Source organism: Macrobrachium rosenbergii, chromosome 42 (genome assembly GCF_040412425.1).
Source record: "Macrobrachium rosenbergii isolate ZJJX-2024 chromosome 42, ASM4041242v1, whole genome shotgun sequence".
Lineage (NCBI taxonomy): Eukaryota > Metazoa > Arthropoda > Malacostraca > Decapoda > Palaemonidae > Macrobrachium > Macrobrachium rosenbergii.
In genome coordinates, this window is record NC_089782.1 from 20,050,622 (window position 1) to 20,063,176 (window position 12,555).

General features: G+C 39.2%; 1 protein-coding gene across 1 annotated transcript in view; it reads left to right on the forward strand.

Moving 5' to 3' along the window:
* The window catches only part of LOC136827756 (uncharacterized), a 69,872-nt gene that overhangs the window by 554 nt on the left and 56,763 nt on the right, over positions 1-12,555 (forward strand). Inside the window, exon 2 of the mRNA XM_067085218.1 lies at positions 12,162-12,255. Within this exon, the coding sequence (XP_066941319.1) occupies positions 12,162-12,255 (94 nt within the window). The remainder of the gene's footprint in view (positions 1-12,161; positions 12,256-12,555) is intronic.

Consider the following 12,555-nt stretch of genomic DNA (forward strand, 5'->3'; position numbering starts at 1 on the left):
TTCCTTTTCCTCCTCTTTCACCCTTTTTCCTCTTCCCCCTTTTTTCTCCTTCCCTTTTTTCCTCCTCCTTCCCCGTTTTCCTTCTCCTTCCTCTTTTTCCTCCTCCTCCTTCCCCTTACTCCTTCTCCTTCCTCCCTTCTCCTTCCCCTTTTCCTCCTCCTTCCCCATTTTTCTTCCTCCCCATTTTATCTTCCTTCCCATTTTCCCCCTTCCCTTCTTCTTCCCTCCTCCTCCCCTTTTTCCTCCTTCCTTCTTCCGCCTCCTCCCTTTTCCTCCTTCCCTTTTTCCTCTTCCCCTTTTCCTGGCCTCTTCCCTTTTCCTCTCTCCCATTTTCCTCCCTCCTTCCGTTTTTCCCTCCCCCTTTTTCCTCTTGCTTCCCTTTTTTCCTCCTCCTTCCCCTTTTCCCTCTCCTTCCATTTTTTCTTAATCATTCGCCATTTTCCTCCCTCTTTTATCCTCCCCTTGTTTCCACCTTTTTCTTTCCTTTTTTCTTCCTTCCCGTTTTCCCTCATTCTTCCTCCCATTTTTCCTCCGTATTCTTCCCTTCTTTCCCCCTTCTTCTTCGATTTCCTCCTCCTCCTTCCGCAGTACCTTCATCTGCGTGCTCTTTGGGAACAGAGTAATTAAGTATTCGGGGAGCGCTGGTACTTTCCATATTATAGATTGGAAAAAGTTGAGTTTCCTCGTATTGAATATTAAACGGAATACCTTCCGGTTACAGAGGCAGTTGTTATAATAATAGTCAGTTATTGTACATATATCCTTCTGATATTATTATTATTATTATTATTATTATTATTATTATTATTATTATTATTATTATTATTATTATTAGCCAACCATATTGAAACTCGTTATACATCGCTTACTGGAGGGTTTGTTATAGAAATTAGTATTATTTCTACAATTATTATAGCAGCCATGAGAAGGATAAATGATGACAATCATCTCAAACACATAGGAAATAAACTGCAATTATGGGATACTTCGTAAGCTTTTAGATCCCATCATGCTCAAAAGGATAATGTTTTAAAGATTAGAAAAATAAATTATACAGGGACATGCCTAATAAAAGTTACCTTGTACGAGAGGTAAGGAGTTCGACACTTTTAAAGGAGTGCACCGCTATGCTTAGTCTCAAGGTCTAAACCTTGCTGAATCTGATAACTCCTTTTTGGGTCGCGAAAGAGCTCGTTCTGATATGCTTAGAACGCTGCAACAGACCTTAGGAGTTGTATGGAGTCAGAAGTGAGTCACAGCGTAGCCTCGCCGGTGCACAGTTCGAATTTAAGTCTCACGGTTACCTTTTAGTTTTACCCTCTTCATGGCCTGTAAGTGTTAGTTTTACCTATTCATTGGCCTGCAGGTGTTAGTTTTTACCCTTTTCGTGGCCTGTAAAGTGTTAGTTTTTACCCACTTTCATGGCCTGTAAGTGTTGTTTTACCCTCTTCATGGCCTGTAAGTGTTAGTTTTTATCCTTTTCATGGCCTGTAAGTGTTAGTTTTACCCTTTTCATGGCCTGTAAGTGTTAGTTTTACCCTTTTCATGGCCTGTAAGTGTTAGTTTTTACCCTTTTCATGGCCTGTAAGTGTTAGTTTTTACCCTTTTCATGGCCTGTATGTGTTAGTTTTTACCCTTTTCATGGCCTGTAAGTGTTAGTTTTTACCCTTTTCATGGCCTGAAAGTGTTAGTTTTTACCCTTTTCATGGCCTGTAAGTGTTAGTTTTTACCCTTTTCATGGCCTGTAAGTGTTAGTTTTTATCCTTTTCATGGCCTGTAAGTGTTAGTTTTTACCCTTTTCATGGCCTGTAAGTGTTAGTTTTTACCCTTTTCATGGCCTGTAAGTGTTAGTTTTTACCCTTTTCATGGCCTGTAAGTGTTAGTTTTTAGTGTTAGTTTTTACCCTTTTCATGGCCTGTAAGTGTTAGTTTTTACCCTTTTCTTGGCCTGTAAGTGTTAGTTTTTACCCTTTTCATGGCCTGTAATTGTTAGTTTTTACCCTCTTCATGGCCTGTAAGTGTTAGTTTTTACCCTTTTCATGGCCTGTAAGTGTTAGTTTTTACCCTCTTCATGGCCTGTAAGTGTTAGTTTTTACCCTTTTCATGGCGTGTAAGTGTTAGTTTTTACCCTCTTCATGGCCTGTAAGTGTTAGTTTTACCCTTTTCATGGCCTGTAAGTGTTAGTTTTTACCCTTTTCATGGCCTGTAAGCGTTAGTTTTACCCTTTTCATGGCGTGTAAGTGTTAGTTTTACCCTTTTCATGGCCTGTAAGTGTTAGTTTTTACCCTTTTCATGGCCTGTAAGTGTTAGTTTTTACCCTTTCCATGGCCTGTAAGTGTTAGTTTTTACCCTTTTCATGGCCTGTAAGTGTTAGTTTTTACCGTTTTCATGGCCTGTAAGTGTTAGTTTTTACCCTTTCCATGGCCTGTAAGTGTTAGTTTTTACCCTTTTCATGGCCTGTAAGTGTTAGTTTTTACCCTTTTCATGGCCTGTAAGTGTTAGTTTTTACCCTTTTCATGGCCTGTAAGTGTTAGTTTTACCCTTTTCATGGCGTGTAAGTGTTAGTTGTTACCCTTTTTCATGGCCTGTAAGTGTTAGTTTTCACCCTCTTCATGGCCTGTAAGTGTTAGTTTTTACCTTTTTCATGGCCTGTAAGTGTTAGTTTTTATCCTTTTCATGGCCTGTAAGTGTTAGTTTTTACCCTTTTCATGGCCTGTAAGTGTTAGTTTTTACCCTCTTCATGGCCTGTAAGTGTTAGTTTTCACCCTCTTCATGGCCTGTAAGTGTTAGTTTTTACCCTTTTCATGGCCTGTAAGTGTTAGTTTTTACCCTTTTCATGGCATGTAAGTGTTAGTTTTACCCTTTTCATGGCCTGTAAGTGTTAGTTTTTACCCTTTCCATGGCCTGTAAGTGTTAGTTTTTACCCTTTTCATGGCCTGTAAGTGTTAGTTGTTACCCTTTTCATGGCCTGTAAGTGTTAGTTTTTACCCTTTTCATGGCGTGTAAGTGTTAGTTTTACCCTTTTCATGACCTGTAAGTGTTAGTTTTATCCCTTTTCATGGCCTGTAAGTGTTAGTTTTACCCTTTTCATGGCCTGTAAGTGTTAGTTTTACCCTCTTCATGGCCTGTAAGTGTTAGTTTTACCCTTTTCATGGCCTGTAAGTGTTAGTTGTTACCCTTTTCATGGCCTGTAAGTGTTAGTTTTCACCCTCTTCATGGCCTGTAAGTGTTAGTTTTTACCTTTTTCATGGCCTGTAAGTGTTAGTTTTACCCTTTTCATGGCCTGTAAGTGTTAGTTTTACCCTTTTCATGGCCTGTAAGTGTTAGTTTTACCCTTTTCATGGCCTGTAAGTGTTAGTTTTTACCTTTTCATGGCCTGTAAGTGTTAGTTTTTACCCTTTTCATGGCCTGTAAGTGTTAGTTTTTACCCTCTTCATGGCCTGTAAGTGTTAGTTTTACCCTTTTCGTGGCCTGTAAGTGTTAGTTTTACCCTTTTCGTGGCCTGTAAGTGTTAGTTTTTACCCTTTTCATGGCGTGTAAGTGTTAGTTGTTACCCTTTTCATGGACTGTAAGTGTTAGTTTTTACCCTTTTCATGGCGTGTAAGTGTTAGTTGTTACCCTTTTCATGGCCTGTAAGTGTTAGTTTTTACCCTTTTCATGGCGTGTAAGTGTTAGTTTTACCCTTTTCATGGCCTGTAAGTGTTAGTTTTACCCTTTTCATGGCCTGTAAGTGTTAGTTTTACCCTTTTCATGGCCTGTAAGTGTTAGTTTTTACCCTCTTCATGGCCTGTAAGTGTTAGTTTTTACCCTCTTCATGGCCTGTAAGTGTTAGTTTTTACCCTCTTCATGGCCTGTAAGTGTTAGTTTTTACCCTTTTCATGGCGTGTGTTAGTTTTTACCCTTTTCATGGCCTGTAAGTGTTAGTTTTTACCCTTTTCATGGCCTGTAAGTGTTAGTTTTTACCCTTTTCATGGCCTGTAAGTGTTAGTTTTTACCCTTTTCATGGCCTGTAAGTGTTAGTTTTTACCCTTTTCATGGCCTGTAAGTGTTAGTTTTTACCCTCTTCATGGCCTGTAAGTGTTAGTTTTACCCTTTTCATGGCCTGTAAGTGTTAGTTTTACCCTTTTCATGGCCTGTAAGTGTTAGTTTTTACCTTTTCATGGAATGTGGCGGTTAGTTTTACCTTTTCATGGCCTGTAAATGTTATTTTTACCCTTTTCATGGCCTGTAAGTGTTATTTTACTCTTTTCATGGCCTGTAGGTGTTAGTTACAAGCTTTTCATGGCCTGTAAGTGTTAGTTTTCATCCTCTTCATGGCCTGTAAGTGTTAGTTTACCCTTTCATGGCCTGTAAGTGTGGTTTTTAACCTTTCATGGCCTGTAAGTGTTAGTTTTTACCCTTTTCATGGTCTGTAAGTGTTAGTTTTACCCTTTTCATGGCCTGTAAGTGTTAGTTTTCACCCCTCTTCATGGCCTTCAGGTGTTAGTTTTTACCCTTTTCATGGTCTGTAAGTGTTGTTTTACCCTCTTCATGGCCTGTAAGTGTTAGATTTTACCCTTTTCATGGCCTGTAATGTTAGTTTTTACCCTTTTCATGGCGTGTAAGTGTTAGTTTTACCCTTTTCATGGCCTGTAAGTGTTATTTTATCCTTTTCATGGCCTGTAAGTGTTAGTTTTACCCTTTTCATGGCGTGTAAGTGTTGTTTTTACCCTTTTCATGGCCTGTAAGTGTTAGTTTTGACTTTTCATGGCCTGTAAGTGTTAGTTTTACCTTTTTCACTTGGCCTGTAAGTGTTAGTTTTACCTCTTCATGGCCTGTAAGTGTTAGTTTTACCCTTTTCATGGCGTGTAAGTGTTGGTTTACCCTTTTCATGGCCTGTAAAGTGTTGATTTTACCTTTTCATGGCCTGTAAGTGTTGTTTTACCCTCTTCATGGCCTGTGTTGTTTTTACCCTCTTCATGGCCTGTAAATGTTGGTTTTACCCTTTTCATGGCCTGTAAGTGTTAGTTTTACCCTTTTCATGGTCTGTAAGTGTTAGTTTTACCCTTTTCATGGCCTGTAAGTGTTAGTTTTTACCCTTTTCATGGCCTGTAGTGTTGTTTTTACCCTCTTCATGGCCTGTAGGGTGTTAGATTTTACCCTTTCTTGGCCCAAGTGTTAGTTTTTATCCTTTTCATGTCCTGTAAAGTGTTAGTTTTACCCTTTTCATGGCCTGTAAGTGTTAGTTTTATCTTTCATGGCCTGTAAGTGTTAGTTTTTACCCCTTTACATGGCCTGTGTGGATTTTTACCCTTTTCATGGCCTGTAAATTGTTAGTTTTTACCCTCTTCATGACCTGTAAGTGTTAGTTTTTACCCTCTTCATGGCCTGTAAGTGTTAGTTTTACCCCTTTCATGGCCTGTAAAGTGTTAGTTTTACCCTCTTCATGGCCTGTAAGTGTTAGATTTTACCCTTTTCATGGCCTGTAAGTGTTGGTTTTACCCTTTTCATGGCCTGTAAGTGTGAGTTTTACCATTTTCATGGCCTGTAAATTGTTAAGTTTTTTTTCATGGCCTGTAGTGTTAGTTTTTACCCTTTTTCATGGCCTGTTTGTATGTTAGTTTTACCCTCTTCATGACCTGTAAGTGTTAGTTTTACCCCTCTTCATGGCCTGTAGTGTTATTTTTATCTTTTCATGGCCTGTAGTGTTAGTTTACCCTTTTCATGGCCTGTACGTGTTAGTTTTACCATTTTCATGGCCTGTAAGTGTTAGTTTTACCCTTTTCATGGCCTGTAGTGTTAGTTTTACCCATTTTCATGGCCTGTAAGTGTTAGTTTTTATCCTTTCAATGGCCTGTAAGTGTATTTTTTCTTTTTGTAATTATTCTCCATGCAAGTTTTCATTGCATTTAATTGTTTTCTAGCCACTGCTTTCCATGCCCCAAAAAAAAATAATAAAAAAATAAAATCCTGAACATGACGTGAACAATAAAGGCTCGTGTAAAAGTATTTTCAGAACGGGAAAGCTTCTGTTCTAACAAAGAAAAGAAATATTCTTTTCTTTTAGAGATTCCGAGAACTTTAGTCGGACGTTTTTCAAAGGAGTTATTGAGTAATATTGAGAAATATCGGCGCCGCTTCCCGACGATCGCCTCGACTGGATCAACAGTTCTTGAAAAATGCGATAGAGATCGGTGTGGGCGAGGGCGTGGGGGAGGGGGGATTATTCCACTGTGTGGGAGGTGAGGAAGGGGTTGGGGGGGGAAGTGCGACGCTATTCCCCTTTGTTTTTTCTCCTCTGATATAGAGGAAACTTTGTAAGGGGGTTTATCCTTTGAGCTTCCGCATATTTACAAATAATAATAATAATAGCAATGAGAAACCTTTTTTTTACGTAATGCTTTTGCTAGAAATAGAGAGGAAGTTAGAGGCTGCAAATAAACGTCTTATATATATATATATATATATATATATATATATATATATATATATATATATATATATATATATATATATATATATGCGTGTGCGTGTGTATGTGAAATATTTTCTGTGTGGGTGAGTTGTCTGAGATATTTGTGTGTAGTATATTTGGTGAAGCCAGAGAACATCAGGTGGACATCAGATAGTTTTATTGAGGATTTAAATTATTAATATTATTATTATTATTATTATTAATATTATTATTATTATTATTATTATTATTATTATTATTATTATTATTATTATTAGATGGTTTCGATTATATTAATATGCGAATATATGTTCGCAGATGTAAAACAGCTTTTAAATGGGAAGCCTTTAGCTGTGGCCTTACACTTTTGCACGCAAACATCTGTCATTCCCGTCCCTTTTCACGAGTGTCAGTATGAAAGAGAGAGAGAAAAGAATTGCAGCACTAAAAGACAGAAGAGTAGAAAACAGAAGGCAGAAAATAAAAAAGCCTCAAGGCCGTTCCTCTATTATTATCATCATACTCATCGCCACCAAATGTATTATCGGTGGCATTTCGTCTTTAAGTCGTCATGAAAACTCGAAAGTTAAGAGTAACGCAAATCAGAGCTCTCTCTCTCTCTCTCTCTCTCTCTCTCTCTCTCTCTCTCTCTCTCTCTCTCTCTCTCTTCATTATCATGCTTAATTTCTCATCAAAATGAGTAAAATGTACACCAAATTATTATTATTATTATTATTATTATTATTATTATTATTATTATTATTATTATTATTATTGGTTATTATTATTATTATTGATGAAGTGCAAAGACTGTACCTCATGTTAAAATAACTTGTATGAAATAACTCATAAACTCATCATTTTGTATAGTCCCCCACCACCCATAACTGGCAGTAAATCGAAGTCAGATCATTATTTAAGCACACACACACACACACACACACACACACACACACACGAATTTATTTTTCCATGAGTAAAAATTTCAACAGAATGACAAAAAAGTCGGGTAAACTTTTAACTTTTCCCATGCCATCGCCCCAAATGGCATCGGAGCCACTGGGGAAATGCCGTTGCAAGCTGTGTGCTTCCAGTTACTGGGAAATCATGTGCAGTAAAGCCCATAATATGGGATGCTTGACGAGCAATACCCAGCGCTGGCCCCAGGCCAGTTGCATCCAAATCAACACCAAGAATGGCAGCAAAGCAAAGATAAAGGACGCTGTCACAGCGAAAGGCATTTTGGAAAGGTATTTCTGTCTTTTGTTCGGGTTGCCTGACGAGCAAGAGACCGTGCCAAAACGAGACCAGCCTAGGCCAAGAGCAACAGCAACAGCAGCAATGCAAACTGGATCCCGTAAGGGGGTAAGATCGTCAGTGCACCTCACGTGGTGCACTGTAGACATTACTTAAGGGTCTTTGGAGCGTCCCTTCGGCCTATAGCTGCAACCTCTCTCATTTCTTATACTGTACCTCCTTTCATATTCTCTTTTTTCCACCTGACTTTCCACCAACTCTAAAAATTGTTTCCTAGTGCATCTGCGAGGTTTTCCTGCTGTTACAACTTAAAAACCTTCTGACGGTCAATTTCCCTTTCAGCGCTGAATGACCTCATAGGTGTCAGCACTTTGGCTTCTTCGGCCTAAATTCTGTATTCTGTTCTCTTCAGAACAAACTGGAAAGCTTGAAGCTTCTCAATATTGTCAAGCTTCTAACACAAAGTACAGGAACGACTATGCTTAACGAAGCCTACAATTTTAAATGTTTTTTTTCGGGGCGATGGGGAATCCTAAGTATCCTACAAATCCGGATAATAGTTCACCTTACTGTATACTCTCGGTATTTCCACTAATTTTCACCGTACTGATCTTAGGAGTTTGTTATGTAACATGATTATTTCCGGTTATTAAGAAAGCCTGCACGTTCTCAAGAGTTTAAGTAAAAACGCAGCGTAATCACAGCACTTTGGATGTAGCTGGTATTAGGCGAGTTTCTTTTTTGTTCATTATCGCAGTACACCGATACAAAAATTCTTTTAAGAAAATCTTAAAAAACTGATTATTCTAGGGTGAAGTGAATAAACAGATTATTCTAGGGTGAATAAAACTACTAATGTGATCCTGCTAAACTTATTAAAGGTTGTTAAGAACATGTGAATGATTAACTAACTTAATTAAGAAAAAATCATTCTGATTCAAGCCAGACTCCGGTGACGTCTTGACTCATTCTCATTTTCCATAGCTCTTATTTTTTTGCACCGAAGACTCATATCCATTATCCTTTTGGCCCTCGTTACGGGGTAGTGCCGTCAGTGCACCACGCGCGGTGCATTGTAGGCATTACTTAAGGTTCTTTGCAGCGCCCCTTTGGCCCCTAGCTGCAACCCCTTTCATTCCTTTTACTGTACCTCCTTTCATATTCTTTCTTCCATCTTACTGTCCACCCTCGTCTAACAGTTGATTCATACTGCAACTGCGAGGTTTTCCTCCTGTTACGCCTTTGTAACCTTTTAGTCTCAGTTTTCCTTCCAACGCTGAACGACCCCACAGGCCCCAGCGCTTGACCTTCGGCTTAAATTGTTTACTCCACTCTATCCTTTTGGGCGTGCTATGGCACTCGGCTACTGAAATCTAGTTCGCTGAATTAGGTCCTCTGATTTCAGATAGTAAGTTCTCGAACTCTGATGCTCTCGTCACTCTCGCTTCCGTCTCAGTTGGTTTAAAGAATGCTGAGGTCCATACCAGGCCTCTTACTCCCTTGCACACCGTACAGCATTGACGGATTATCTTTGGGCAAAGGCCTGAAAAAGGGATGGGGGTTGGGGGCGGCCATGGTAGTGGGTGGTAGTAGCCAAGATAGTGTCCTCATACCGAAGACTCGTTGAGAACCGGAAGGCTAACGTCCTTTGTAGGAATCCCATCTTAAGGAGGAAGACGGCATTGTTGAAAGTACAGTATAATAAATAACGCGTTACAGTAACAGACAGGTATAGAAATAACAAAACGGGGGGTGGACAGATGTAGAGTCGTCCAAAGACAGTACACGGAGAGGTTTCTCTTTCATTCTGAGGACAAAACAACCCATCTGTCTCGAGCTTACGTAGTAATATTTGATCTTTTGAATTCGGCTTCCACTGTACCCCAGTCAAAGAGCCAATTATCTCGAAAGCGGATACGCTCTTCAGACGGAAAAATGTCAGAAATATGAGCATATAAATATATACCATCTTATTTTTTTCCTTACTCTTGTGAGGTTGCTACTACACAAACGTGAGTCGGTCAAGTATGTAACAAGATATCAAACTAAAACAGAAGAGATAAAAGGATTTTACACCGAAGATGTTAGGAAATAGGTTTGTAATAGGGTTTATAGCTAAAGTTGTGGCATACGCTTGTCATGTTGCAGCCATTTTCAAGGTGATGACGTAAAATAACTGTTCTCTTGAAGGTGGAGATATAAGATAAGGCTGCCTTTTTGAAGGTGAAGATGTAAGTCTGCCTTTTTGAAGGTGAAGATGTAAAATAACTATCCTTTTGAAGGTGGAGATATAAGATAAGTCTGCCTTTTTGAAGGTGAAGATGTAAAATAACTATCCTTTTGAAGGTGGAGATATAAGATAAGTCTGCCTTTTTGAAGGTGAAGATGTAATATGACTGTCTTTTTGAAGGTGGAGGTATAAAATAAGTCTGCCTTTTTGAAGGTGAAGATGTAAAATGACTGTCTTTTTGAAGGTGGAGGTATAAGATAAGTCTGCCTTTTTGAAGGTGAAGATGTAAAATAATTGTCCTTCTGAAGGTGGAGATATAAGATAAGTCTGCCTTTTTGAAAGTGAGATGTGGTTATAAGTTTGCCTTAAGGTGATGGTGTAAAATAAGTCTGTACTTTTGAAGGTGGAGATTTGAAAGGGAAAATGTACTAATTATTTATTTTTAGTTTTCTGTAAAAGAATACCCTTGTGCCGGCTTTGTCCGTCCGTCCGCACTTTTTCTGTCCGCCCTCAGGTCTATAAAACTACTGAGGCTAGAGGGCTGCAAATAGTATGTTGATCATCCACCCTCCAGTCATCAAACATACCAAATTGCGGCCCTCAAGTCTCAGCAGTAGTTTTTATTTTATTTGTTAAAGTGAGCCATAATTGTGTATCTGGCAACTATATAGGACAGGCCACTACCGAGCCGTGGTTAAAGTTTCATGGGCCGCTGCTCATACAGCATTATAACCATACCACCGAAAAATAGATCTATTTTCGGTGGCCTTGATTATACGCTGTACAGAAAACTCGATTGCGCTGAATGAACTAAGGCGCATTTTTTACTTTTTTTTTTTTTATAAGATGGGATGAAATAGGCCAGTACTTTGCTTAAGAATAAGTAGCACAAGTTTGTCCTTTTAAAGACACTCTTCTGTCAGAGAGAATCTTCCACATCCTTTTATAATAATAAAAATATCGGCAAATCCCGGATATTCGTCTGGTAACTGAAAGATTCACTACTCCAAACCATAATGTGATTTCCAAGGGGTAATAGACGTCAGTTGATGGGATTCTCATATAAAAATAAAGCCCTTGGGAAAGAACGTCTACTGAAGGGAATAATTGTGAATGGACTGCTTGAATGGACGGCATTTTCATCTAATGCCATCTCTTCATATCCAATGTTCAAGGGATTTCTATTTTTTACCCCTTATTGACCTCAGGGTCAGATCCATCTCCGTAATACTTACAGCGTTTCATTGCCTCGATGTGAAATTGTTTTCGGTTAAATACCCTCTTTTCAGATCAACAAGAATATCCTTTTTCCTTCATACAAATGGCTTCCTGAGACCTTTCTTGTCATTTAATGGCCATCCACGAGTACTTGAATAATGGCCTAAGTATCCATTGACTTCCCCCGTCCCTCACAATGTATTCGAAAGGCAGCGGTGGCTCTATAAAAATAGAGCCTGACCTGATTTCTTTGGAAGGAGCCCTATTGTAGGACTCGCATCAGATTACCCTCTAGTTACGCTCAGAGGTTGCCAGTGCCTATCGGAAATTTTACCATCACTTTTTGAGACAAATAGCACAATACAGATTTGTGTGTCTGGGATTACTTTTGTTTTCTAGGGCGTGTGTCGCTTACGCCAGACGCCCAAGGACTGTTGCAAGTTTGCAAGCATTGCGAAAGTTGTGAACTTGAGAGTCAGCCAATTTGGTCAGTAGTCCCACCTTCAGTTTCCTCTTTTTGAAGTTCATGATGTCAGGCTGTTTTCAAGAGTACAGATGGGAAGATTTTTGATAAAAATGTCAAGAAGTACATAAACTGGATTATTAAACGTCAAACATGCGCATGATAAATGACAAAAACTTGAGTGTGTGTGTGTGTGTGTGTGGAAGTGTTAGTATTGTGTAAGGAAAATTGTGTACGCGTTCGTGATCTTCTAACCCTGTTTAATGACAGCCACGTGGAAAACACTTTGCGTGACGTCATTGTGATGTTCTCGACGAGTCTCTCTCTCTCTCTCTCTCTCTCTCTCTCTCTCTCTTCTCTGTCTCACCCTGCTAGGGGCTTCTCCATCCCTGAGGGTATCTGAACCCTCCCTCCCCCCTCCTCCGCTTGTTTCTATAAACAGGAACAATCCTCCTAAAACGCTCTAAAAGAAGCTTTTGTGTCACTTTTGGAAATATGTCCGGAGAGTAATCGACCGATAGCCTCCCTGATAGTTTTTCCTGAATATATGCATTTATTAAGTTAATGCCCCCTTGCCATCTCTCCTACCACCACCACCACCACCACCACCACCAGCACATTCACCACCACCTACACCGTTACACAACGTCGAAAGGTGAAGGAGAGAATCGTAGTTTCTGTGTCGAATAATAATAATAAAAAAAAACTGGACAATGCCTCGTAAGGAAATAAAATATCCTGTGCAGTCGAGTATGGTTAAGTAGGCTTTTGTCTTTCCCTGCATTGTCTCTCTCTATGTTATTTTTCACTGGTTTCTTTTCAAAGCTGGTACAGTATACAAAACGGTGTTGTCTATGATTCTTAGGCTCAAAGATCCAGGAATGTTATCGGATTTCTAATTTTGACCTTATAGAAAATAAAGATTTGAAATGTTTCTATTGACTCGGGTGCTTTT